The sequence below is a fragment of the Heterodontus francisci genome, chromosome 38, assembly GCF_036365525.1.
Source record: "Heterodontus francisci isolate sHetFra1 chromosome 38, sHetFra1.hap1, whole genome shotgun sequence".
NCBI classification, from domain to species: Eukaryota; Metazoa; Chordata; class Chondrichthyes; order Heterodontiformes; family Heterodontidae; genus Heterodontus; species Heterodontus francisci.
This window is the reverse complement of record NC_090408.1, coordinates 18,221,583-18,248,239: the sequence shown is the minus strand read 5'-3', so window position 1 is coordinate 18,248,239 and position 26,657 is coordinate 18,221,583. Positions and strand designations below refer to the sequence as shown.

The following is a 26,657-nucleotide window of genomic DNA, read 5'->3' as shown; positions in this document are numbered from 1 at the left end:
AGCACTCGCCTTCTCGTTACTGGGGACGGGAAGAGTTTCAAGAGGGAAGGGCTCACTCCGTCACCAGAATGCAATTCTCATGGATAAGACTCTGTTCAGAGCTAAAGCTGTGGACTGTTCTCAGGGTCAAACTTCAAAGTGCTGGGAGCTGTTCCCTCCAGTGTAGGACAGCACTTGTGGATTTATATTTTAGTGAGGGGGGGGGGGGGGTGGGGGGAGTAACTTTTCCATGAGGATCAAAGAAGCCTGCTGATGCCTGGCATTCGCTTAAGATGAATTGCAGCACTTTTTTTGAAATATGTCGAAAGAAATCTGCAGCCTGGTATGTCTAATTTTTAAATTGAATGTTTATCTTGGAAGTGACTTCTATCTGGTCGATTCATGAGACTGCTCCTCGCAGCCCTATGATGCTTGTGAAAATGGATTCCAAAGCTAGCCATTAAAGGCCGAGGTGGGGGTGGGGAGCCGGTGCCCGGGGGATGAAGATTGTTTCCATATGTCCGAACAGCACGAGAGTGGGGAATTTGGGCAAAAACAGACCCAGTTGGCCAGTACACCAGTTAGATCTATTGACAGCCTTGTTATAACACTCTCACATCTGGTTTATTGCTGCTGATTCTGGGAAATGTCGACAAGCTCTCATCACAGAGAAGGACAACATCCCCTCCCCCACACCACGCCGTCTCCCATCTCAGGATACTTTGAAGATCTCAGGGATATTCTCATTGCTCAAGACTTGAAGCTAACTTTCAAAAAAAAACTTGAAAAACACCAGAGAGTCATTCAGGCCCCCACATTTAAGCATTTAAGGCAAAAAGCAATATTTGCCCAGGGAATGATAGTTTCCAGTCCCTTTTGATATCCAAAAGACAAGAGGCTTATGTTTACACTTGAGAAGATACACGTGACATTTTAAATGGCAATGACCTCTTCTATCAAGGCCTCAAGCAACCTTCATTGCAATTTCAATTGGAGTTAGTCAACAGGTCTCTATGGGTACTGTGAAAAGCAGGGCCGACTTCTTTCTGCTCTGACACGAGATCTTTGGAAGTTGGAGAAAAACAAGATCTGAGAATTCTTTTCTATGTGACGCAATTCACAAAATATATCTGCGATCAGATTCCCAGATAAAATAATTTGCCTTTCACAGCTGTGATGCTCCTCTTTTTCCTGCTCGCAATCAAACATTAGGTATTGTTATTTTCGCAAACTCTGCTGATATAAATTTTTGTAAGGAATTAATTAGGGCAAATTCATATCCTGGAGAACACTGGAGAAATGAAATACTCCGAAGGATCATGTTCAGAGAGTCCTAACAAGCACCATTCCCTCATCCAGACTTAACTGCCGTCAGAATATAAACAACAGAACCGTTTGGAGGGAGGTTATTAATACATGTTTAAACCATTAGGAGAGGCATGGTGTTTATTTATCCACATTGTAAAACGTTCCTCAACCCTCTTCGGAATTTTAGCAGGCAGAGTATTTATTTAGCCTTGTTTAAATTGCAAATGGACGCACCATTTGGGCACCAATCGAGCGGAGCAGATCATGAGCTCGAATGAAGCCCCTTTGTGAAGTGTTTCCAGCTTTACAGTGAAGGGCCAGAAGCAATTTTAAACTCAAGAGTTTAGCACCTTCTGAAAGCAAAGCGAGACACGGTTAGGCCTCGTCAGACCCCATTGTACATCTAAGCTGTGATTTTAATGTCAGTGCACTCCACTCGAGTGTGTACATAAGCACAGATCCATTTAATTATATTGTAACTCCAAAGCCAACATTTTTAGCCCACTGATTTCTTGGAAAGTCAGTCCCATGGAGTGCAGCCTCATTTTCTTCTGATTGTCCAAATTTGCCGGGTACTCCCACCCCAATTCCTAATATCAACATCACAAACGCTAATCTCTTTTCCTGGTTTATCTACTGGAATCTAGACCACTTAAATATCAGACTAACATCTCTCACAGTGTCCTAAAATGTCTTGCTGTGCTAATTTTAGCAAGGTTTTTCTAACCGAGTTGATATTTGGACCGGTCTCCAATTTCCTCTGCCCCCATTGTAGGTGCAGATGTACCTGAGGGTTCCGATACTGTGGTGATATATCCAGGAATCTTTAACAGTTAACTACAGAAAATACTTTCATGTAAAGTAACAATAATATAGCAAAAATAAACCTCTCTCGTGCAAACCAGTTTCTAATTTTGAACATTCAAAAAAAGCCCCACAAGATTATACTTTTCATTTTAAGTTGCAATTTATATGAAGTGCTGAAAAGTAGCCTATAGGGGAAAAATGTGCTTTTAGGAATTATATCTAGTGCCTCGTTCAAAAAAGAAAAAAATATCGCGAGGGCAGCCTTTTAAATCTTTAAGGATGCTTTCATAAGATAACCAGGAATTTATCATCAGTAAACCTTTATAAAATAGAGAATTACAAAGGGAAGGAATGAAGAAGCAGTCAGACATAATGGGGCGAATATGGATTTTGTTCAAAATCATTAATAATATCTGTTGGCTGAAGAACAATTCTCAATTAACAAGTGGTTCAGGTCACTGAATATTGATTCAATACTGCCCCCTAGTGATCACAAGCTGACAATGACCCAGTACCAAATGACCACACAACAGCAGCAATGCAGGTCACAGGCTTACATATAATACAATAATATTCTCATATGTGTGGATTAGGGAAACTGTTGAGCTGGAACATCTGTATAAGTGAAAACAATCAACTCATAATGAGCAAGAGGAATAGCAAGAGCTCTCCAAAATGACACAGAAAAGAATGAGATCGGCAACTAGCATTTCAGTCACACGAAAACAAAATATTAAATACTACCAGCCCCTTACCTCACCAAGACTGCTGCTGAAACCTTTGTTCATGTTTTTCATGCCTCCAGAATACAGTGTCCCAATGCCCTCCTCACCCAGCCTATTGAGCTCCACTATACAAAATGTGCAATATTCTGTTGCATATTAACTCCCACTCCTGTCACCCCAAGCTGCATTGTCTTCCTGTCTCAAACACAGCCGATTCAAAATCCCTGCCCTAATTCACATATCATCCCCTGACCTGGTGCCCACTTTAACTCTTCCAACCTTGATGCATACACGAGAGAAGGGAGCAGAGGCACTGGGGGTGGAGGAAGGTGTGGAGAATGGGAGGAGACCTATGTGAAGTATAAACACTGGCACAGATCTGTTGAGCCAAATGGCCTGTTTCCATGCTATAGGTTCTGTGTAATTCAACGCAATCTCCTCTGGCCCCACTTTCCAGCCCATTCTCTTCCAATTCTGGACTTCTGTGCGTCCTCACCTCCTTTTGCTTCATTACTGATGGTACAACCTTCGGCTGAATCAGCCCTACTGGCCTCGTCTGCAGTACGGTGTCTGGACACCACTCTTTAGGAAGGACGTCAAGGCATGGAGAGGTGACAGAGGAGACTTACTAGAATGCTGCCAGGCATGAGAGACTAGAGAAGTTGTGATTGTTCTCCTTAGATTTGAGAAGGTTAAGGGGACATTTAATAGAGGTGCCCAAAATTATGAAGGGAGAAATGCTCCTACCGGCAGGATGGTCGATAACTATTAGACACAGATTTAAGAAAATTGGGAAAGAGCCAGGAGGGAATAAGGAGAATTTGTTTTACTCTTTGAGTTATGATCTGGAATGCACTGCCTGAAAGGAGAGTGGAAGGAGATTTAATAGTAATTTCCAAAAGTGAATTGGATAAATATTTGATAAGGAAAAATTTGCAGGACTATGGGGAAAGAGCAGAAGAGTGGGACTAATTGGATAGCTCTTTCAAAGAGCCAGCACAGGCACAATGGGCTGAATGGCCTCCCTCTGTGCTGTAAGATTCTATCATTCTACTCAATGTAACTCTTTCTCTGAATGCCTCAGCCTTGCTGCTTCTTTCCTACCTTTCCAGCCAAGTCTTTAGTCATCTCGCCTATCGCTCAGTGTTTAATTTTGCTCTGCATTTAAATGTGCTACATAAACACACATTGACATTTTAAAAGTGGTTCACATAGTAGAGAATAGTAACTTAATCCAGCTGCGTGATGCACAACCAGTTACTGATACACTGGGTGATTGTAGATAAAGCATTTATCAGTTCCGAGGGGAGATAACAGAAGCTGCGATTTTTCTCCTTGGAGCAGAGAAGGTGAAGGGAGATTTAGTAGAAATCTTCAAAATGATGAGGGGAGACATCTGGTTACTGACCCTCTTATGAGTGGAAACAGTTTCTCCTTATTTACACTATCAAAACCCTTCATGATTTTTAAACACCTCTATTAAATCTCCCTTCACCTTCTCTGCTCTAAGGGGAACAATCCCAGCTTCTCCAGTCTCTCCACGCAACTGAAGTCCCTAATCCCTGGTACCATTCTAGTAAATCTCCTCTGCACCTGCTCCAAAGCCTTGACATTCTTCCTAAAGTGTGGTGCCCAGAAATGGACACAAAACTCCAGCTGAGGCTTAATCAGTGATTTATAAATGTTTAGCATAGCTTCCATGTTTTTGAACTCTATGCCTCTATTTATAAAGCCAAGGGACCCCATGTGCTTGTCTAAACCATCGTACATATGCATAATATCATTTAGTTGTGTATTTACATCTTTTTAAAAATTATATAACCCAGCTTCTGGAGAGCAAAGGGATAAGTTAATATTTCAAACTGTTGGGTCTAAAGTATTAACTTGTCTTTTCTCTACACAGATGCTGACAGACCTGCTGTGCACTTCTAGCAGTTTCTGTTATTATTTCAGATTTCCAGCTTTCTTTCTGATCATCATATAAAGCATATTTCAATTAATGTGTTTTCTCAAACTCTGTTCACTTCTGTATTTCTTGCCCCCCACACATTCAATTTAGAAGTCAGCTTTAATGCAGTGTTAAAATAATAATAATCTGTGGGAGATCATAACACATATTGCATTTGCTCCTTCACTTGTTTGAAGCTCAATAATGTAACAGAGCGACAGGGTGGGGGCAAGGACACTGACCTTCACACTATCCCCAAGGTCGGTGCAGGGTTGCCAACTCTCCAGGATTGCCCTGGAGTCTTCAGGAATTAAAGATTAATCTCCAGGGCACTACTGTGAACAACCCCGAGAAAAATCATAAAATATTGTGGGGGTTTTAAATTTTCTTTGAGGGCTTTTATTAGTTATAAAAATATTGGACCCAGGACAAAAAGCTGATTGACTGAGAGTCAAGAATCATCCAATGGGATAAAGAAGAATTTATTCGCGTTCTGATTGGTGTGGAAGGACAGTGCTTCCTGAGGATGGATATGTTGGTCGACCAGTGGTGGAAGCATGGGGGCAGGCTGTCATGTGATGACACCTCCAGGAATACGTCCAAACAGAGTTGGCAACCCTAGGTAGGTGGAGGGGGCTAGACAGTTGAATTAGGCAGTTCCTGTTCACTTTATACACAGCCCCTTGTCAGTAAGCATCCAGAAATATAGAGACCACAAAATAATGAAACAGCTCTTCAATAATGCTATGCAAGCAGGAGAGATGGCCTATTGGGTCTGATGATACTCCATCAATATTACACAACCACTAGCATTTTAATAGCGCCTTTAACTTAGTAAAGCATCCCAGGGCGCTTCACAGGAGTGTCAGAGAGAATCTGGCGCTGAGCCAAACAAGGAGATATTAGGACAGGTGATCAAAAGCTTAGTCAATGAGGTGGATTTTTAAAGAGCTTCTTAAAAGGAGAGGAAGAGGGAGAGAGCTTAGGGCCCAGGCAGCTGAAGGAATGATCACCAATGCTGGAGTAAAGAGTGTGGGGGATGCACAAGAAGCACTTCCCATTATCAGTGCCTTGGTTTTTCCAATTCTGAAAGCATTTGAAAATTAAAATGAGGAAGAATGAGAGAATCGCTGCAAATGATTCTCTAAGTATTTCTAAATATGGTTTAATGTTTTGAAAATTTCCAGTACTGCAGATTGTTACGGAAAGATGGGACGTGGTATGGTGATTTCTACTTTTCACCTCTCAACTGACCGCAGAAAGTGTTTTAGAAATTGTGTTTTATTCCCGAGTGTTTTAAGGGTCAAATAAATAGACAAACAACAGGTTTTCTTATAGGTTTAAAGAAAAGTTAAACGTTTAGTTTTTATATAACTGGAAAATATTCACGACTTCACACACTCATGGGTTTACACACAGACATTCAAAGATTGGGTGTAGAGGGTAGCATGCAATTAGAGTCCAATTGTTGTAAAAGAGTTTGTTGTTTTAAGAAAACCTTTATAAGCTTTTCAGGAGGAAATCTTTCAGCGGCGCAGGTCTGAAATATTCGTTGTCTTGAAAAGGATGAAGTGTCGCAGGCTACTTGTGGCTAAGCCTCAATCCGAAGTTGATGGTGGATATTCTGGTTCACTTTGCAGATGGGGAGTGGAACCTTGCAATTTCTCTGCTACGGTCATTAAAAGATGTTGTCAGCAGGGCTCCTGCTTAGTTGGAACTGTCTCACAGCTGTTCTGGCTGGAAAAGACCTTCGCTGGCTGTTCTCTCTCTCTCCAGTGAGATACCTTTTAGGGTAGAAATTTGTCAGGTTGAGGTGTTGGTCAAGTGACTAAGGGCTGTCTCCCTGGGGTGATTCATACAATGTTCCAGGATATGGGATCCATTGTTAAATGATGGCACCTGAACTTGGTCCATTCTGATAAATCGATGTTATTTTATACCTATTATTTTGGTCCTGGCTTCGGAGTCAGTCTGTCTGTAAAAGTCTTTGTTAGCTCCATTCCTGCAGATAGGAGTTAATGGCATGGAATGGATTGTTTTCCATTACAATGTGTTTTCCCCAGAGCTAATTCAGACGTGGATAATGGGCTTCATCTTCAACAGACAAACATGCTTATTGACAGTACAGGAGTCACTTGACCTCTACTCCATTTTGTTTGTGGCACAAATGTGTTCTTTATTGTAGTTCAGTTCAACAGTTGACTTTTATTTCCTAATTCCTCCAGTTCGTTTCATATTTCATCACTGTTCCCTCCGTGAGCGTGACAAGATTAGTGCAGACCCACGGCAAAGAGCAACTTTGTAACACCATGACCACACTAATCAATTCATCAATACCAATGAACGCAGATTCTGATGAATTTGTGACTTCATCCACAATGCCTATTCACACCACTGTGTCAGCCAATACATTGGAGGAGGGGCAGGTCTTAAGGGAGCAAACAGTCTACTTTTCAGCAAAGTCCATTTACTCAGCAAACAGTCTCTCTTTAAACAATGTACTACAGCAGTCTACAGAGTCTATTTAAAAACAAGTTTCTGCGAATTACAGAAAACAGAACTCATGATCAAATCTACAGCAATGTCTCCAAATAAAAGCAGGGTGAGTTCTCCAGCAAAATGTAGTGTGTGGATGATAGTTGCATAATACAGATTGTGTGTGTAAAATCAATCCCAGTTACTTACAGCTGTGCAGTCCCCGGATACGAAAGAGGTGGGAATTAGCTAATCATCTCCATTCTTGCCAGGAATAGCAGTGTCCCTATATGCAGCCGACTTCAGAGAAGGCACTAATTCACAGGTCAAGCTAAGCCACAGATATTTCCATGCCGAGAAATACCCAGCAGATAGCAAGAGAGAGCACAGTCCACCATTGTATCATAACTGACAGTGTATGTTCTTTGCTCTTTACACTGAGATGTTTTGGGGTTACTTGTTCCAGTTACTATACTGGCTGCCAATAACTGCAAGCACGATCTTCACTGAACTGGTGAGGTCCTTTTCCGGGGCTTTGTGAAATAGGTGCCAGGGATGTGCAATACTGGAACAGCTACAGGGCTACTGACCCTCCCGGTTTATCCTGGAATCTACAGATGTGCAGGATAAAGTTACCCGACACTGCTGCGGGTAACCGACCGGGAAAAAAAATGAGGAAATAAGAGTTTGGTATTCGAGTGTTCCGGCTATGGAATCTCAAGTCGTTGCCTTGGAGATAACTGACATAAGTCTGGGTCCAGTGCATCCTGGGAGTTGCAGTTGTGTCTGTTGTTTGATGGGGGCAGCTCTCTAGGAGCTAGAGAATTCCCCGCCCACCCTGCTCACCGAAAATTGTCACTTGAGAGGAGTTAAAGGCTGAAGGCAATGATCTGTGGCTTGTATACAACAGGGAGAGGACACAGGATCTTTCCTGGAATGGTTTTAACTCATTGTTCTTTCCCCCCCCAAATCCCTCAACCCTCCCCATCTTCAACCTGTATCTTCAAGTGCACCTGGGCTAATCCGTCCTATCTCTTCCACTACTGCTAATTCACATTATTGCCAATGCAGTGTGCAAACATTCTACGGGCTTATTTCTTTATGCATTTGACAACATGTTTGCATTTCAGTAGTTCCTGGGGATAAACAGAAAGTTCTGGGTTCCAGCGTTTTTTAGGCCTCAGACTCAGCTGAAGCTTGAGAAGAATTTTTGGAATCCTGTTTTGGAATCATCCACCCCCTTTAAATCCAGCTGCTTCTTCCAATGCTGCAGCGGTGGGCTCCCCACTTGCTGTTGAGAGCTCCAACCGAAGCCCATCCCGCATGGGGAATGACCCTTGACCCAGGAACACGGCTCGAGCTTCTGGTGGACCCCAGAGCTGTTGAATGTGCAAGAAGCCAATTTAAGTGCAGGCTCAAGAAGAAACCCTCAAGGGAAGAGCCTCAACTCGAGGGGACCAAACAATAGAAGGTAAATGCAATAACATCTGGAAGCTGTCATGTGATCAGAAACTACACAGAGGTCATGTGATTAAACCTCCTGGAATTTTTCCAACCAGAGTTGCTGCAATGATGGCATTGTATCACAAACCACTGCCACAGAAAAAAAGAATTGGTTAATCAAAATTTGACGAGATCTGCTAAAAAAACCACATCACAATAATTTGAGGTACCAAGGCAAAACATCTGTCTCTGGAAACTTCCTGAGAGACTGATATTGGAACCATCTAACGCAGGAACAGAGAACAACTGAAAACTTCTCTGAATACCTGAAGATAATGTTGTTGCCCACTCTAGCAGCAAATGGTGGCTCAGCAACATTACAAATACAGCTTGGTCTATAGATCAGGCAGGCTTAGGAAACCCCTGACACAGACACATTAAGAATACAAGAAATAGGAACAAAAACAAGAAATGCTGGATTCACTCAGCAGGTCTGGCAGCATCTGTGGAAAGAGAAGCAGAGTTAACGTTTCGGGCCCTTCTTCGGAAGGGTCACTGACCCGAAACGTTAACTCTGCTTCTCTTTCCACAGATGCTGCCAGACCTGCTGAGTGAATCCAGCATTTCTTGTTTTTGTTTCAGATTTCCAGCATCCGCAGTATTTTGCTTTTATTATACAAGAAATAGGAGCAGGAGTAGGCCATTCGGCCCCTCAGGCCTGCCCCACCATTCAATAAGATCATGGCTGATCTGCTCCAGACCTCAACTCTTCTTCTTTTCCTCATAGCCCTCAACTCCCCGATATTTCAAAAATCTAAACACCTCCTCTTTAAGTACTTTCAGTGCTCTAGCCACCACAACTCTCTGGGTACAGAATTCCAGACATTCACTACCCTCTGAGAGAAGAAATTCTTTCGCATCTCAGTTTCAAATTCATTCTGTCACAATGCCCCCTAGTTCGAGATTTCCCCACTAGTGGAAACATCTTCTCAACATCTACCCTGTCAAGCCCCCTCAGAATCTTCTACGTTTCAATAAGATCACCGAAAATCATCTTCGAAACTCTAATGATTAAAGGCCTAACCTGTTTAGCTGCTCTTGATAAGTCAACCCCTTCATCCCAGGAATCAGCCTAGTGAATCTCTTTTGAACTGCCTCCAATGCCAGTATATCCTTTCTTAAATACAGGGACCAAAATTGTACACAGTACTCCAGGTGTGGCCTCACCAATTGCTAATAAATTGTTTCTTTTAGGAACATTAGGCTGACAAAAGCATTTCCAAGCTGAACAAAAAGAGAGTAAGGAGTTACCTTTGTAGTCGCTCCTCGTTTCTTCCTGACTTGACTGGCCTGGTGAACAGATGGGATACAAGGATGCAGGAGAGGGATAATGGGAATGAAAAGAGGAATGCAGTTGTTAATGACAAGTTAACTATTTCTGTGGGGATCATTCATGCGTAACAACAGAGAACACTCACTGAAGCTGCTCCATAATCTATATAAATAATTACATCCAACAAATCGCAGCGAGGATCAGAAGGGCGTTTCTGAGCAACAGCACAACGACTTGGAGAGGGGCCTCCTCCTCAGCTAAAGTGAACCAGGCCTTACAGGACCCAGATGCATTTCTGTATCAACTTTTGTCTGATAGCACTCCTGTGACATGTCTCGAAATGCTTTACCGTGTTACCGATGCTACACAAATGCATGTTGTATCAGAAAATACACATTTACCAAATCAAACTGATTTATTTAAGTGGTTAGGTTCACATTTCTACAAACCATGATGAAAACCAAGGTTTATTCAGCAACTGTACATTGCTATTCTCATATTAACAAAAACTTTTTTCAAATGACATCATTTAACCCTTCTAGTGCCAATCAGGAACTTCTGTGTTTGTTTAAGTTTTTTTTTCCGAATCTACTAGGCCTGGTTGGTGTGAGTCCTTCATTTTTTTTTAAATTGCATTTGTCCTGCTGTTTTCCAACACTGGGATTTAACAGCATGATTTAAACTGGTTATGCTGCCAGCAACAATACGTAGTTATGCAACTAATTTTTTTGGACAGACAAATCCAGTGCAAATTAACCTCGGGATCTCAAAACATATCACCTGCAGCCCCCCCCCCCCCCCCCATCCTGTTACCTGCCAACTGTCATTCAGAAAATCTGCTACAATCCCAATCACCTCAGGCAGGCAAAACAGAATCATCTCCCCTCAGCAGGAAGGGGAGAGTAAATACCCTCAGTAACCCTACAGGAGGGTACAACTGGCACTCAGTGTCACACCAGAGCCTATGCTTTGCTTTAATTAAGGTTTGCATTTAATTTTAGGCTGCTGTTCTCCCACAGATACTGCAACCAGGATCCATACACTACGATGCTCGGTTAACAGATTCCGAGTTGTACTGCTGACTAAACATCGCAATCGACCTTCAGCGCATCCTCACAATGCTCTGCTCTATTTCAATAATATATTCTTGTTGTCCAATTCCCAACATTCGAAAGAGTGAAAGATAAGTTTAGAAAGACGGCAGGAGGTTCAATAGACTGCCCGAGTACTTTTAAAAAGCAGGTTCAGCACTGGGCTGGAGTTATACTGAACACAGTGCGAACTCCAACCACCTTCAAGGCTACCTACCTCTCTTTAATGTGCTTGGAGGTCAGATTGCTTACCTGAGCTATATTGTCACCTATGCATCCAAGTGCACTATATAATATCAAAGCTAAAGCAGCAGATAACTCCAAGCTGACATCAACCAGACATAGTAACTGAGAGACCGAAGAATTATAATTCAACTCATAAAAGTCGAGACCGATGAGGGAGCGACAGCTGTCAGTGCCAAAGTTTTCTGCACCCATGCCTCAAGACCAAAGATATTCACTGACAAATCGGCAGAAGAAAAGAATTAGATAGAAAAACCTAACAACTATACCAAGGTAGCAGACAGAAGGTGTGAAACAGCAGTGCATAAGGAGAAAATGCAATTACAGCAGCACAACTGATTCAAACAGATCTGTTTGAAAGACCAACTTTACTGCCGGTCCGTTCTGTGGCTGCACAAACTCTTCACATACAAATCCTCAGTGAGCTGTCACGCCACTTAAATTCTATCAGCTTCCCGGATAACCTACTGGGCACAGTTTTTGGCCAATACAGAGTGGGAGGTCCCAGGTATAACCCTTGGCCTGTGCTTCATTAGAGAGTTGCTACAATTGAATTCAGCATCCTGGGGTGAGGGAAATGCCCAATAAATCATTGCTCCTAACCATACCTAAAGGCTCGACAGGGTAAATGCTGTTTTTCCTGGCTGGGAAGTCCAGAAAACAGGGTCATATTCTCAAAATAAAAGGAGTGGGCCATTTAGGATTGAGATGAGGAGAAATTTCTTCAGAGGGTTGCAAATCTTTGGAATTCTCTACTCCAGAGGACTGTGGATGCTCAGCCATTAAGTATATTCAAAGCTCAGATCCATGGATTTTTGGACTCTGAGGGAATCGAGGTCTATGGGGATCAGCCAGGAAAGTGGAGTTAAGGTTTAAGATCAGCCATGGTCGTAATGAATGCTGAAGCAGACACAAGGAGACATGTGGCCTACTCCTGCTCCTATTTCTTACAACATACATTCTTATTAAGCACCATTCATAACCTCAGGAAGTACGAAAGCATTTTACAGCCAACGAAATATTTCGGAAGTTTCGCCACTGTTGTTATGTAGGAAACAGGGCAGGCAATTTACGCACAGCAAGCTCCCACAAACAGCAATGTGATAATGACCAGATAATCTGTTCTAGTGATGCTGTATGAGGGACCAACATTGCCAGGGCACCGGGGAGACCTTCCTTGATCTTCATCGAAATAGTGCCATGGGATCTTTTACATCCAACTAAGGCGGCAGATGCAGCCTTGGTTTAACATCTCATCTGAAAGATGGCACCTCTGACAGTGCCACACTCCCTCAGTACTGCACTGGAGTGCCAGCCTTGATATTTCATCTGGAGTGGGACTTAAACCCATAACCTTCTAAAATGAGAACAGATGTGAAGACAGCTCTGAGACACAGCATGTTGGAGCATGCCTCACAGACTAATGGCTGCACAATTAGATCCTACTCCAGACCCTCCTCAATTCCTGATCTCGGCCAGCTTGCTCTGCAGAAAACAAGCTTCAGATAGAGAGCCAATGTCAGATTGCTGTTAAATGACTGAGTAATGGCTTGGGCAGAGGTGGGGGAAAATTGCCTATCTGCCCACCCAGAGGTACACCATCCAGTCCTGGCAGTCTCCTTAAGTGTTTGGGGAAGGGTAGCCCAATTGTGTTTCTGATGAACTCTGGCTAAAAACTGGGCCCACTGGTCATATCCTGCAGATGCAAACATCTTATACTGATATAGAATTGGCAGTACAGAAACAGGCTATTTTGCCCAACTGGTTCTGTGCCAGTGTTTCTATTCCACACGAGCCCCTCCCCACCTTGGTTTATTTCACCCGATCAATATATCCTATTTTTTTCTCCCTTATCCGTTTATCTTGTTTCCCCTTAAATGTATCTATTTATGTCTGGAAGATGCTAAAGCAAATGGAAATTCTAATTAGTTGAACATTTGAAACAATGTAGGTCTTCAGGGGATAACAGCGATCAAATCTAATTCCATTTGTACCAACTTCACTTAGCAGGAATAGAAACATCATCATACAGTATTTATTATCTACTGTGGCTGTGACATGAGAACTAGTGGCTCCTAAACAGAGAATGACGTTGTTTCCACAATGTCTGGAGTTCTCCTGCACTCTCTCCGGGCAATTCCATAATCCGGCATTCCTGACCTCAATAGAGGCAAAGCATCTTGCGTGCCCAGCCTTGCATTTCCATGCATTGACTTTTATTTTTATTTATTTAGAGATACAGCACTGAAACAGGCCCTTCGGCCCACCGAGTCTGTGCCGACCATCAACCACCCATTTACACTAACCCTACATTAATCCCATTACCCTCTCACATCCTCACCTTCCCTCACTTCCCCTACCACCTACCTATACTAGGGGCAATTTACAATGGCCAGTTTACCTATCAACCTGCAAGTCTTTGGCTGTGGGAGGAAACCGGAGCACCCGGCGAAAACCCACACCGTCACAGGGAGAACTTGCAAACTCCGCACAGGCAGTACCCAGAATCGAACCCGGGTCACTGGAGCTGTGAGGCTGCGGTGCTGACCACTGTGCCGCCCCAACTTGTATCACCTGTTGATGGTTCAGTTTACTTTCAGCACTGCAATAGTCTTCAATCACCAGAAAAAAAGCTACAAGATTGCATTGTTTCAATTTATTCAACACCCTACTTTACATTAAGTTTTTTGACATGTGCACCCAGAAATGTGCAATAAATCCTGGGTTAAAACACTTCTACTCAAAAGCAACCCTTCTCATCTTGTACAACTTCGATGGTTAACATTTAATAACACATCAGTCAATAAATATAAAACATGCAGTAGATCACAGCACAAGGAATGAACTCTTCACTCACATTTCTTCTGCTCTCCCTCGGTTTGTTGGCAAGTTTTATCGCCAAGATAATCTCCCCCATGTAGTCCTCCAGGCTGTTTGGGTCATCAAGCTGCAATTCCTTCTGGACCGTACTAACAGAAGGGAACAGGCCGACACAGTTAAAAATATCTTCAAACCTTTTAGATGTGCCCTTGAATTAAAGAGGCTAAGTCTTCGCGAGTCAGCAGCCGCAGCCTCGAGCTTCGCCGTAACAGGATTATTCGAAATTTGGGATTGGAGCTTGCTATCGACAAGGGTGGTGGTAACTAAGACAATCAAATGAAATTGGATGGGCACTTGAGGGAAAATAAACTTACAGGCCTATGGGGGTAGAATGAGGGAATGGGACTGACTGGATTGCTCTACAGAGATCTGGCATGGTCTTGATGGGCCGAATAGCTTCAGTCTGTGTTGTCATGACTCCATGGGTGGAATTTTATGGGCCCCCGGGAGACGGGCTGGGAGGCAGGGGGCCGATAAAATAGTGACAGAAGGCGGGAGAGGGGGGTGGAGTGCCCGTCGCCCCGCGATTAAGTTGGGGTGGGAAAGGGCAAAGGTGGTTTTCCCACCCAGAGGCCAACTAAGGCCCTTAAGTGGCCAATCAATAGCCATTTAAGGGCCTCTTCTCATCACTACTCGAGTTAAATCAGTAGCTGGAGGAGCCTCCGCCAGAGCCTCCCCAATAAAACAAGGCGGTCTCCCTGTGGGCTTTCGGGGGGGGAGGGGCTCCACCATGGGCAATCTGTGGCCCACGGAAGGCCCCCAGCAGCAAAGGCCACCCCTCCACTGACACACACCCCGCACCCCCCCCACCCCCGCCCTCAAAGACCACCCCCTCGCCCTCCTCCCTCACCGGGGCCTGCCGGACTGGCCTCAGCGACTCTGCCTCACTTACCTTGGGTCTGGGGCTCCATGGTTGCTCCTGGTCTCAGGCCTCCTGTAGTACCGGCAGTGGCCACTGCTGACACTACTGAGCTGCCAGCCCTCTGATTGGCAGGCTGCTCTTGGAGGTGGGATCCCCATCCTTAAAGGGATGGGCAGCCTGGCACTGGGCAGTTAATTGCCTGAGTGCCATTGAATCACGCTGGGGGGTGTGCCGAAAGGGCTGAGGTGGGGTTCCCCTCGCCTTTCTGTGCCGTCGTCGGGGAGCTCCCACCGGCTTGACTAAATTCAGCCCTATGACTCCATAAGACCAGTGTCCATTTTAATGGATGGACCCTTGTGAGAAGCACACTACCTTCTACGCCCAAATTCCCATTGAACAGAACTCTGCACCTGGAGCTCAATTTGGTTAAAAAAATTAAGAATTATCCTCTGGACTGTGAAGCAGTATTAGTTAACAGACAGAAATAAGTTAACGTCTTGGGCACTTCAGGGGCACAAAAGTTCAATGTGCAGACAAGCAAAATGTCTGCTCTGGTGGGGAGGGATTGTTCTTGTTATTTCATCTGGCCAGAATTGTCAGCACAATCCTGTTGAACGCATTTATCTTGTCTCTATGCTAGGGGATCAGTACCGCTCTCTCCCACCTCATTAACATACCATTTACACATTCATTACTTATTAAGTGGTGTCAATGGGGAAAATGCTTAATCTGCTCAACACCAAACAGCACAATGGTAAATGTGCTGCTAATGGAAATAGATGGACAAGAATCAGGCTCTCTGTGCTTAATGGAGCACTCTTATGGGCCAGTTCTGCAATCCAGTGGCCCCCAATGGGAAACTACATTCACGAGGACAGCCAATCATGGATCCACCATTTAATACAATATGGCCCTCTGGGGTGGGGGTGGGGTGGGGGGTCCCGGAATCGGATGTGGTCTCTATCCAGTTCGAACTGATGGGAGGTAAGGTTTGAGGTTCATCAGCTGAATGTTGAATAGGTTTTTCTGTGGGGAAAGAGCAGGGGAGTGGGACTAATTGGCACAGGCATGATGGACTGAATGGCCTCCTTCTGTGCTGTATCATTCTGAGTTTTTATTACCCATTTATTGTATGTATATACCAAAGGGATGAATATGTAGGCTTTAAGTAAATCAAAAGTCAGGGGGTTGCATCAGCCCTTAGAGTTTTCATTATATCACCAAAGGCTTAGTCAATATATTATCGAGGTGCTTGAAAACTTCAGCACAATTCTTGTGCCCTATTACAAGTCATTTCAGGCCTTCATTGAAGTTCCGTTATGTATGCCAACACTGTCATAAATCCTATCTCCATTAATTTATAATTTATAACGCTTAATCCCTCAAGGCTAGTGAACAATTGCTGTGCTTTTAATAGCACTTAGCTTCAGATGATAAGAGTCTGAGTACTTCACATCTTTTATTTGCTTTGCTTAAATCTGAGGAACTCCTTTAGATTTTCAGAGCTCAGGTACTGTTCGATCAGATAACGCTGTTCAACCACTCACAGTATAAAACCAAACAGTATGCGCCTGTAAAGTATTAAACACAATAATATTACTGACCTGTTTACTTCAAGATCATTCAGACTGAGATATGCTGAACCCATAAAATCATCCGTGGCCAGATCTCGGTCATACACCTATTTGTGGAGAGATTATTCTTTCATTATGACATGCTGAGATTAAACAAACAAGAGGTCGATCATAATCTGTAGCATTAGTTTTATCGTTGCCACCTGCATTAAAAGGAAATAATTCAGTGCTCTGGTCAGCCCACACCTTGCCTTGTGCATCCAATTCTGGTTGTCGAGAAATCGAGGAGACGTTCAGACGCAGAAGAGTCATGAGGCTGATCGAGAGTGTCAGAGTTTGAGTTATGAGGAAAGACTGGGGACACTTGGGCTTTTTAGCCTGAAAAGCCAAGGTGCCTAAGTGGCGCTATTATCAAGGTCTATAAAATAGGAAATGTTATGGGATACTACTTTAAATTAAACAGTGAGAGAAGGGGAAGGAGACACAGGTTTGAAGCAGTAAAAGGTAACTTTAGGACGGATATCAGGAGGTTTTTCACATAGGGAGTGATCAATACTTGGAATGACCTGGAATTACTGAAGAAACTAGACACAGCAATGGGGTGAGTGTAGGATTGTTCTGGATGGATGAACTAAGATGGGCCAAATAGCCTTCCTCATCCAGAAGTTATTTGTGCTCTTATGATCCACACAGTGCTTACATTAAAGTCAATGCATGCATGCTTATTTCCCATAGTTCAACCTTCAGTACCACATAGGATGACACCTACCATTACCTTGGTCTTGTCCCCATCACCAATGTGACTATTTTGGATACAGTTGAGTGCATACTTCAATGTGTTCCTGTAAAGAGTGGCTATCTTGCTGCACTGCTTAAACACAATAGGTCAACAGAGGAGCGATGATGGGAATTCCTGGAGACGTACATGGGATGGGCAATCCTGCACCCTGAACCAAAAGGAACAGTACAGATCTGGGACTGAAACCAAAAGAGAAAACGGAGGGAACTCTGAAGGCCGAATATGGTACTTCCAATAATCACAGTAAGTGTAGATATCCGCAGGTTGTTACCTACTGTACGTTTAGTGTCAGCATCAAAGGGGATTTCAGCTCTGCACTGACACTAAACGTACGGAGGATAAATCAGATATGAAGACCCAAACTATCTCCACACAGAAAGTCTCACTCTGTTTTGGTCCAGTATCAGGTAAAGGCTCTGACTCCAGCTTGAGGTTCCAAGACACTATAACTGAAGCATTAACATGAAGCAAAAGCAGTGCCAACACTGCAGTTACAGCATGAATGCCCAGTGGACTTACCTCAATGTCTGGCAGCATCTGTGGAGAGAGAAGCAGAGTTAACAGTTCAGGTCAGTGAACCTTCAGCAGAACTGAGGAAAGGACACTGCCTGAAAGGTTAACTCTGCTTCTGTCTCCACAGATGGTGCCAAACCTGCTGAGTATTTCCAGCATTTCATGTTTTTATTTCAGATTTCCAGCATCTGCAGTATTTCGCTTTTACCTCAATATCCTTCTGTCTGCATATTTTCTGATTCTTTGATGTATCAATTTAGCTGGAACTGACCGATAACTCATGGCACAATCTGGATTTCGCACCAGTTTATGACATAGAAAGGCACTGACATGTTTCATTCAGAATAAAAGGTGCTTAATTATTTTAGCAGCCCCTTTTGTTCATGTGGATGGAGGGGGGAAGCTTCCTCAGGAGCCGCCTCGCCGGTAGTGATGGGGGGAGCATAAAATACTTTGCCTGTTAATGGGCATCCCATGTATTTTCTGCCATTTTTGCCTTACCAAACTGCAACACTCTGTCACCCATTGACTTGGCTGTTCAGGGTTAGCTGCCATTTGGTAAGAAGGCCATTTTCTTTGTTTTCGACTCCACCCAGGAGCTGTGAGCCACACTACTCTACAATAGGCTTCTTCCAAAACCTGTCACAGCCAATCTCCACTCACTCCCTTGCGGGCAGACTCCCTGACAGAAACAAAGATGTGTCACGATTGCACAAAGGTGCACAGTCCCAGCCGGGAGATCAGTGCTTGTCTAAAATAAAAACTACAAGACCAATCCCTGTACAGATAAGTCAAAATGGCTTCACTGTCTAACTCATGTAAAATTCTCCCAAAATATGAAGTATTTGAGGTGAATAGTATAGATGCATTTAAGTGAGAGCTTGATAAATACGGAAATGTATAAGGCTTAGAAGGATATGTAAGCTTAAAGTAGAGTGGTATAAACACCAGCATACACTAGTTGGTCTCTTTCTGTGCTTCATATTACGTAACATGGAGCCGAGAGAAAATTGCTGAATGCAATGAAAAAAACAACTGAAAGCACGGAATACAAGTCCTCACTTTGACAATGGGTCAGCGGAAACCATTCCCTACAATTGGTCCCAAATTAGTATAGAGACCACAGGTTTTGTCCTGCCTTGCACGGATGTCTATTGACTCCAATCAACCAAAATATACTGAACTTTAATTGCGGCATCTTCCTCAGAATTTTGAATTACTCGAAAACCTCCATAATAGTTCAGAACTCAAGGGGGGAATTTTATGCTCTCCCACGCAGCAGGTTTGGAGATGAGGAAAGCATAAAATCCGGTGGGATGGTGGCTGGGGGTGGGAGCCAAAATTAAGTCCAGAGCGGGAAGACCTGCGAACAGCCTTCTGGTATCATCCTTGTAAGTCTTTATTGCACTTTGACCAGTGCCTCTATGTCCTTTTTGTAATATCATATCAGTTCCAATTAGTGCCAAAACCTGACTATCAACTGCCACGGCCCTTTCCCCAGGAATTGGTTTAGAATCACAGAATCATAGAACGTTTAAGGCACTTGGCCCATCATGTCTGTGCCAGCCGAAAAACGATCCACCTATTCGAATCCCACCTTCCCGCACTTGAGGTGCATATCCAGACTCCTTTTGAATGAATTGAGGGTTTCTCCCTCAACTACCCTTTCAGGCAGTGAGTTCCAGACCCCCCCCCCACCCTCTGGGTGAAAAAACATTTCCTCAACTCCCCTCTAATCTTTCTAGCAATCACTTTAAATCTATGCCCCCTACTCTGCTAAGGTAAATAGGCCCTTCACATCCACTCTATCCAGGCCCCTCAAAATGTTGTATATTTCATTCAGATCTCCCCTCAGCCTTCTCTGTTCCAAGTAGAACAACCCCAGCCTATCAAATCATTCCTCATAGCTACATTTTTCCAGTCCTGGCAATATCCTCGTAAATCTCCTCTGTACCCTCTCTAGTGCAATTACATCCTTTTTGTAATCAGGTGACCAGAACTGCACACAGTACTCAAGTTGACAATAGCGAAGGAAACGCTGCTGGATGATGAATGGCCAAGAACGCCACGTTGTTGAATGCTTTTATGAAGAGAAAGCGGGATTACACCAAAAACTGTCCTTATGGGTTATACAGTTCCAGCATATCCTCCCTGCTCTTATATCCTATACGTCGGCTAATAAAGGAAAGGATTCCGTATGCCTTCTTAACCACCTTATCGACCTGTCCTGCTACCTTCAGGGACCTGTGGACATTCACTTCCTCGACACTCCTTAGTATTTTCCCATTAATCGTGTATTCCTTTGCCTTGTTTGACCTCCCCAAATACATCACCTCACACTTCTCCGGGTTGAATTCCATTTGCCACTTTTCTGCCCAACTGACCAGACCATCAATATCTTACTGCAGCCTACAGCTATCCTCCTCGCTATCAACCACACGACCAATCTTTGTGTCGTCTGCAAACGTCTTGATCCTGCCCCCTACATTTACGTCCAAATCATTAATATATACCACAAAAAGCAGGAAACCCAATACTTAACTGCAAAAACACTCGTCAACAATTACCCTTTGTTTCCTGCCACTGAGACAATTTTGAATCCACCTTGCTGCATTTCCCTGGATCCCATGCCTGCCCAAATTTACTTGCAGTTTACTATGAAAGTTTGCAGAATTTCCTCCCTGACTTCCCAATTGATTTTAAGCTGATACTTATAAGAGTGCTACTTCAGGGTAATATTATGTTCTGATATTACAACCAATTAGGACTACAACTATCTGACCTTAACCACTGAACTCAACCAAAATATAACCATTTATGCTAACCACTGAACCCAAGAAACATGCACCCATTGACTTTACCACTGATCCTCACCTAACCATAACCATGGAACCAAACCACTGAATCCAACCGAAATATAATCATTGAACCTATTTTTAATTCTAAATACAACAATTGTATTAAGATAGCATTTTGATGAACCACAACACAACATTTTGGTGCAATCTTTTTTCTTACCTTGACGTAGAGCTTTTGATTTAAGTTCTTGACCGGAACGACAAAGGTCTCATTCCATCGAGGGTTTAAGTTTCTGTACACGATCTTGCTCTTGTACAGAGTTTTCCCGGCTAATTTGAACTTGACATAAGGATCACTTGTACCTGTAAAACAAAAATGAAATATATAACTGATTCCTGTGACAATTTCTTGGGATAACTTCAGAGAGTGATCAATTTAATAAGTAATCAATCACTGATGTCAAAGCCACACATGACAATCATCTCCATTTTATACTGATAGCAGGTGCAAGTCTCTTTGTTTTCATACAGTAATTGGGAAGAATTAAATCCAATAAAGTTGTATTAAGACCCCTACACATTAATTTTCTTTTCTTTTTACTTCAAAGGCAGAATTAAACAGACTCCAAAATGCTACAAATGCACTGAATGACCATCAAAGTTTTGGGGAAGATGAACAATTCTACTCAAAAATAAACCTCAAGTATTCACATCCCCTTCAATAACTTTTTGACACTCTCCACTACTGCAAACTGCAATTTTTGCATCCTTTTAGGACATTTCCATGGACCTCCCCCACCACGTTAAAAAAAACGAGGGAACGCTGGCTTACCTGCAGCTTACGCTACGACAAGCTTGCAGTACTTTCACCTAACTCCATACTTTCACAGGTTCTAAGACCCATGTTCAAGGCCGACTTTGAGCTGTGCTTTCTTCAGGGGGAGGGGATCTATAGGTCAGCTTTTTCTTGCATCCTAAATAGGGCCAGTGCTCTACTATCCACAAGGTACAGGAATGGTTAAACGGATAGAAATGCAGAAATACACTTGCTTATGGCACAGCGCACAATCCTGTACAGCGAGCTCGCCACTGGTATCAGACCCACCGGCCGTCCATGTCTCTGTTATAAAGACGTCTGCAAACGCGACATGAAATCGTGTGACATTGATCACAAGTCGTGGGAGTCAGTTGCCAGCATTCGCCAGAGCTGGCGGGCAGCCATAAAGACAGGGCTAAATTGTGGCGAGTCGAAGAGACTTAGTAGTTGGCAGGAAAAAAGACAGAGGCGCAAGGGGAGAGCCAACTGTGCAACAGCCCCTACAAACAAATTTCTCTGCAGCACCTGTGGAAGAGCCTGTCACTCCAGAATTGGCCTTTATAGCCACTCCAGGCGCTGCTTCACAAACCACTGACCACCTCCAGGCGCGTATCCATTGTCTCTCGAGATAAGGAGGCCCAAAAGAACAATCCTGATAATTTTGGTTAATTACTCAGGCATCCAGCCTTCAATTCAAGCCTGTGTATTTAATTATTTTTTGGGCTTTTCTGCTGGTCTCCAACCCTCCTCCATTGTCATCAGCTTGCCAAAGCTCCTTGACAGCTCAGGCAATGAAACATCGAACCAGCATGGATTAGGAGGCCAGAGGAAAGAATTCGACTTGTACTGCTGTCTTCCATTAAAGCGGCTTTAAAGAGCACAGAGAGCCCGCTGCCAAATCATGTCCAATATTGAGGAAAGCCATTGAACAGCCAGAAGGACCTCACTGAGCTGCTACTCATTAAACGACTGAGAAAAATAAACCAGTTACCAACTGCAGTCTGAAATGATCTGAACAACTCTGATCACAGGTGACAGGAAGGAATTTGTCTCCTCCTTGCTATCTGCTTTGGGAATGGCTCCAAAATCTGCTTTTTCACTCACTAACTGCAACTTAAATTATATAATAAAAAGGGCACTTGTGTTTTGCAGAACAGAAGACATTAAGTAAGAGATACTCAGCATCACTTCATACTTTGTATAGAATTTTTTTCACTAAAATTAGCAGAGGCAAAGATTTCATGATGAAAAGATCAAAATCACGATGAAAGGAATGGCTACAAGTCCCCGATTCTTAGGGTGATACGCGAGGAACCAGATATTCTGCTACCTCATCTGCTTCAAGTCTTAATCTGTCTATCATCATGACTATCCATAAAAGTGGGGTCAACATCAGGCCCTGGTAGCTGGTAGTGGCCTGCAATTATCACTAATCATGTCAAAGTTAATTGAATCCAAAAATGTAAGGAAAGCCTTGCAACATTTCAATCAGAGCGGTCTAATATCCAGGTCAGCAACTCGGCTTTAGGTCTAATCTGCCTAGTTGTTAATACTCTCAATCTACTGATGCACTCAGTCATTCTCAGCATGTCCAACATACAGTCAGAACAGTCGCCCTCAAGATTTTCAGGTAGATGCTATCTGACTGGAAAGCAGATCTTTTGGAAGATCTGATTAATTGTTCAAGGGGATACACCATTTCCTAAGAGGAACACAATTGCACAGTAAGTGGATATCCTTTTTTTAAAATGGTCACACCTATTTAAGAGTCCTTCCAACATGCCATACTCTATTCTCATCTTCATCAATGACCTGATGAAGCTCATCAAAAGTGCTGATGTTGTTTGTGAATGACACCGCCCTCTATAAACTCTAACTCTCCACCTGAAAAACAATGAACCATTTCGCAGCCCACCACAGACAGATTGTAAGGCTGGATGAATGTCAAGTACAATCTCCAATGATTCAATATTAATCATATCTGCTACACCACCTCTGTTCAGTTTGGAATATACAGCTGGTTGCCTAGGCATTACATTTAAACTGGACTCCAAGGGTTAAGCTACGAGGAGAGATTGTACAAATTAGCGTCATATTCCCCAAAGTTTAGAAGGTTAAAGGGTCATTTGATCGAAGTTTCCAAGATATTAAGGGAAACAGATTGGGAGAACCTGGTTAGGGAGTCTAGGACTAGGGGGTGATAGTCGAAAAATTAGAGACAGACCTTTCAGGAGTGAAATTAGGAAACACTTCGACACACAAAAGGTGGTAAAAGTTTGGAACTCACTTCTGCAAACAGCAATTCATGCTACATCAATTGTTAATATTAAAACTTATTGATGGATTTTTGGTTAGTCAAAGGTATTCAGGGATATGGGGCAAAGAAAGATACATGGAGTTAGGTCGCAGATCAGACATGATTTCATTGTATGATGGAACAGGCTCAAGGGGCTAAATGGCCCCCTCCTTTTGCTATGTTCTGACCCTGGGCCAAACAAGAAGCAGAGATGCATGGACAACTTAGTAGGAAACAGAATCCTCAAGAAAGCTCCCCTGTACTTAACACTTCCACAAAGTATGCTTGTCCAATAATAGAGTACAATAGCCCTTTTTTGGCATGTTTGGAGTAAATCATCTCTCCATACAGATGAAACCCATTCAGATCTGTGGAATGGCTGAATGTGACCCACTCAATGCCCAGATCTACAACCTGCAGCATTGGAGAGATGCGAGGTCTAATTTGCGAACTCATGTCATATTTCACACTGCAACAGCACTTCAATGTCCTGCAGTGATCCAATAATTCTCATGGAATACAGACAGAGACACTTCACCCACCCTTTCTCCTGTCAGTGGACAGCACAGCCAGCGTCAGTCTCTGGAACTCTGACCTTTGTGTGAAGAAGTTTAAAGGCAGAATGAATCAATGCTTATAGAACTGGAGTTCTTGAAGTTGTGGGAAAAGCTGTGATTTCTCTCTGATATTGGTGGTTGTTTCAGTATCTCAGAACAATGCAGCACAGTCAGAGGCTATTTTACCCATTCTGCTCTGTCCCCATAGTCCTGTAAGTTTATTTCCCTCAAAAGCCTATCCAATTTCCTTTTGAAATCATTCATTGTCTTCGCTTCACCCACCCTCGTCGGCAGAGAAATCCAGGTCATTCCCACTCACTGCATAAAAAAGGTCTTCTTCATAAAGCCTGGCTACCCGACCCGTACCCGACTACACGTGTCGGGTTCGGATCAAAATTCCGAGTCCAGCGTTCGGGCTCAGGTCGGGTCGGGCTGGTCACTGCTTCTGGGAAGTCACGGGATAAGGCCTATCCATGATTCCCCAAAGCGCCAGCCGCAGGAATAGCCTGCTGCCGGAACAGACAAAGGAGATTCGTATCGGGTTGGGTCGGAGGTGAAAAAAAATTAAAGGGCTCTGGCTCAGGTCGGGTTCCGGTTGACTGTGGTTGGGTCGGGCCCGGGACGGGTTTTAGTTTTATACCCGAGCCAGCCTTTATTTCTTCACTTCCCCCTGCAACTCTTGACCAAAATCTTAAATCTGTATCCCCTAGTCCTTGTACCATCAGCTAATGGGAACAGCTTTTCTCTGTCTCCCTCATCTAAAGCTGTCATAATCTTGTACGCCTCTTATCAAATCTCCCCTTAATCTCCTTTGCTCCAAGGGGAACAACCCCAGCTTCTCCAACCTCACCTTGTAGCTAAAATCCCTCATCCTGGAACCATTCTGGTAAATCTTCTCTGCCCCCTCTCAAGGACCCTCATATCCTTCCTAAAGTGTGGTGACCAAAACTGGATGCAATACTCCAGTTGTGGCCTAACCACAGCTTTATAAAGGTTCAGCATAACTTCTCCGTTTTTGTACTCAATACCTCTATTTATGAAACCCAAGATCCCATATGCTTTGCTAAATAATCTCTCAATACGTCCTGCCACCTTCAAAGAGTTAGGCACATTAACCCCTAGGTCCCTCAGTTGCTGCACTCTTTAGAGCTGTAGCATTACGTATATGTCATCTCTCCCTATTCCTTCTACCAAAATGCAACACCTCACACTTCTCTGTATTAAATTCCACCTGCCACTTGTGTCTGCCTATTCTATTCACCTCTCTATGTCCTGTTGCACTTGATTGGTATTATCCTCATTGCTTGCCACACCTCCAAGTTTGGTATCATTGGCAAATTTTGAAATTTTACTCTGTATTCTAATACCCAAGTCATTTATATATAGCAAACCAAGCAGTGGTCATAGCACTGACCCTTGGGAATACCATACTCCAGTCTGAAAAACAACCATTTACCACAACTCACTGTCTCCGTCCTTCTGCCAATATTTTATCCAAGCTGACACTGACCCTCCTATTCCATGAGCCTCAGTTTTGTTAACCTGCCTTTTATGTAGTACTTCATCAAACACTTTCTTAAAATCGATTTAGACAACATCCACTGCATTTCATTCATCAACCTTCTCTGTTACTTCATCAAAAAATTCAGTTAGGTTAGACAAACATAATCAGCCTTTTACAAATCCATGCTGGCTCTCCATAATTAATACAAACCTCTCCAAGTGACTGTTAATTTTTTTCCGATTATTGCTTCTAAAACCTTACCCACCACTAATGTTAAACTGACCAGCCTGCAGTTACTAGGAGAGAGATGACCAATTAGTCCCACTCTCCACAGCTTTGCAAATTTTCCCTTTTCAAGTATATATCCAATTCTGTTTTGAAAGTTGTATCTGCTTCCACTGCCCTTCCAGGCTGTGCGTTCCAGATACAAGACTAGAAAGTGCTGGAGATACTCAGCAGGTCGGGCAGCATCTGTGGAGAGAGAAGCACAGTTAACATTTCAGGTCTGTGACCTTTCATCAGAACTGGCAAAGGTTAGAAATGCAATAATTTTTAAGCAAGCGAAGATGGGGGTGGGGGAGAGAAGAGAACAAAAGGGAAGGTGTGTGATAGGGCAGAGAGCAGGAGAGATTAAATGACAAAAAATGTCATACAACAAAGGCAAAGGGAGTGCTAATGGAAGCAGTAAAAGACAAAGCATTAGTC

At 43.3% G+C, this 26,657-nt stretch overlaps 1 protein-coding gene across 9 annotated transcripts in view; it reads right to left on the bottom strand.

Moving 5' to 3' along the window:
• LOC137352407 (multiple C2 and transmembrane domain-containing protein 2-like) overlaps positions 1-26,657 on the bottom strand; it is a 455,261-nt gene that overhangs the window by 209,472 nt on the left and 219,132 nt on the right. For all 9 annotated transcript variants that reach the window (XR_010969701.1, XM_068017773.1, XM_068017767.1 and 6 more), the window contains 4 exons: positions 20,999-21,141; positions 16,699-16,775; positions 14,210-14,321; positions 9,997-10,035 (listed from right to left, as the gene is read on the bottom strand). Coding sequence is in view for 8 of the 9 variants with exons in the window: in XM_068017773.1 (XP_067873874.1) it covers positions 9,997-10,035; positions 14,210-14,321; positions 16,699-16,775; positions 20,999-21,141 (371 nt within the window). In the remaining variant the exon portion in view is untranslated. The remainder of the gene's footprint in view (positions 1-9,996; positions 10,036-14,209; positions 14,322-16,698; positions 16,776-20,998; positions 21,142-26,657) is intronic.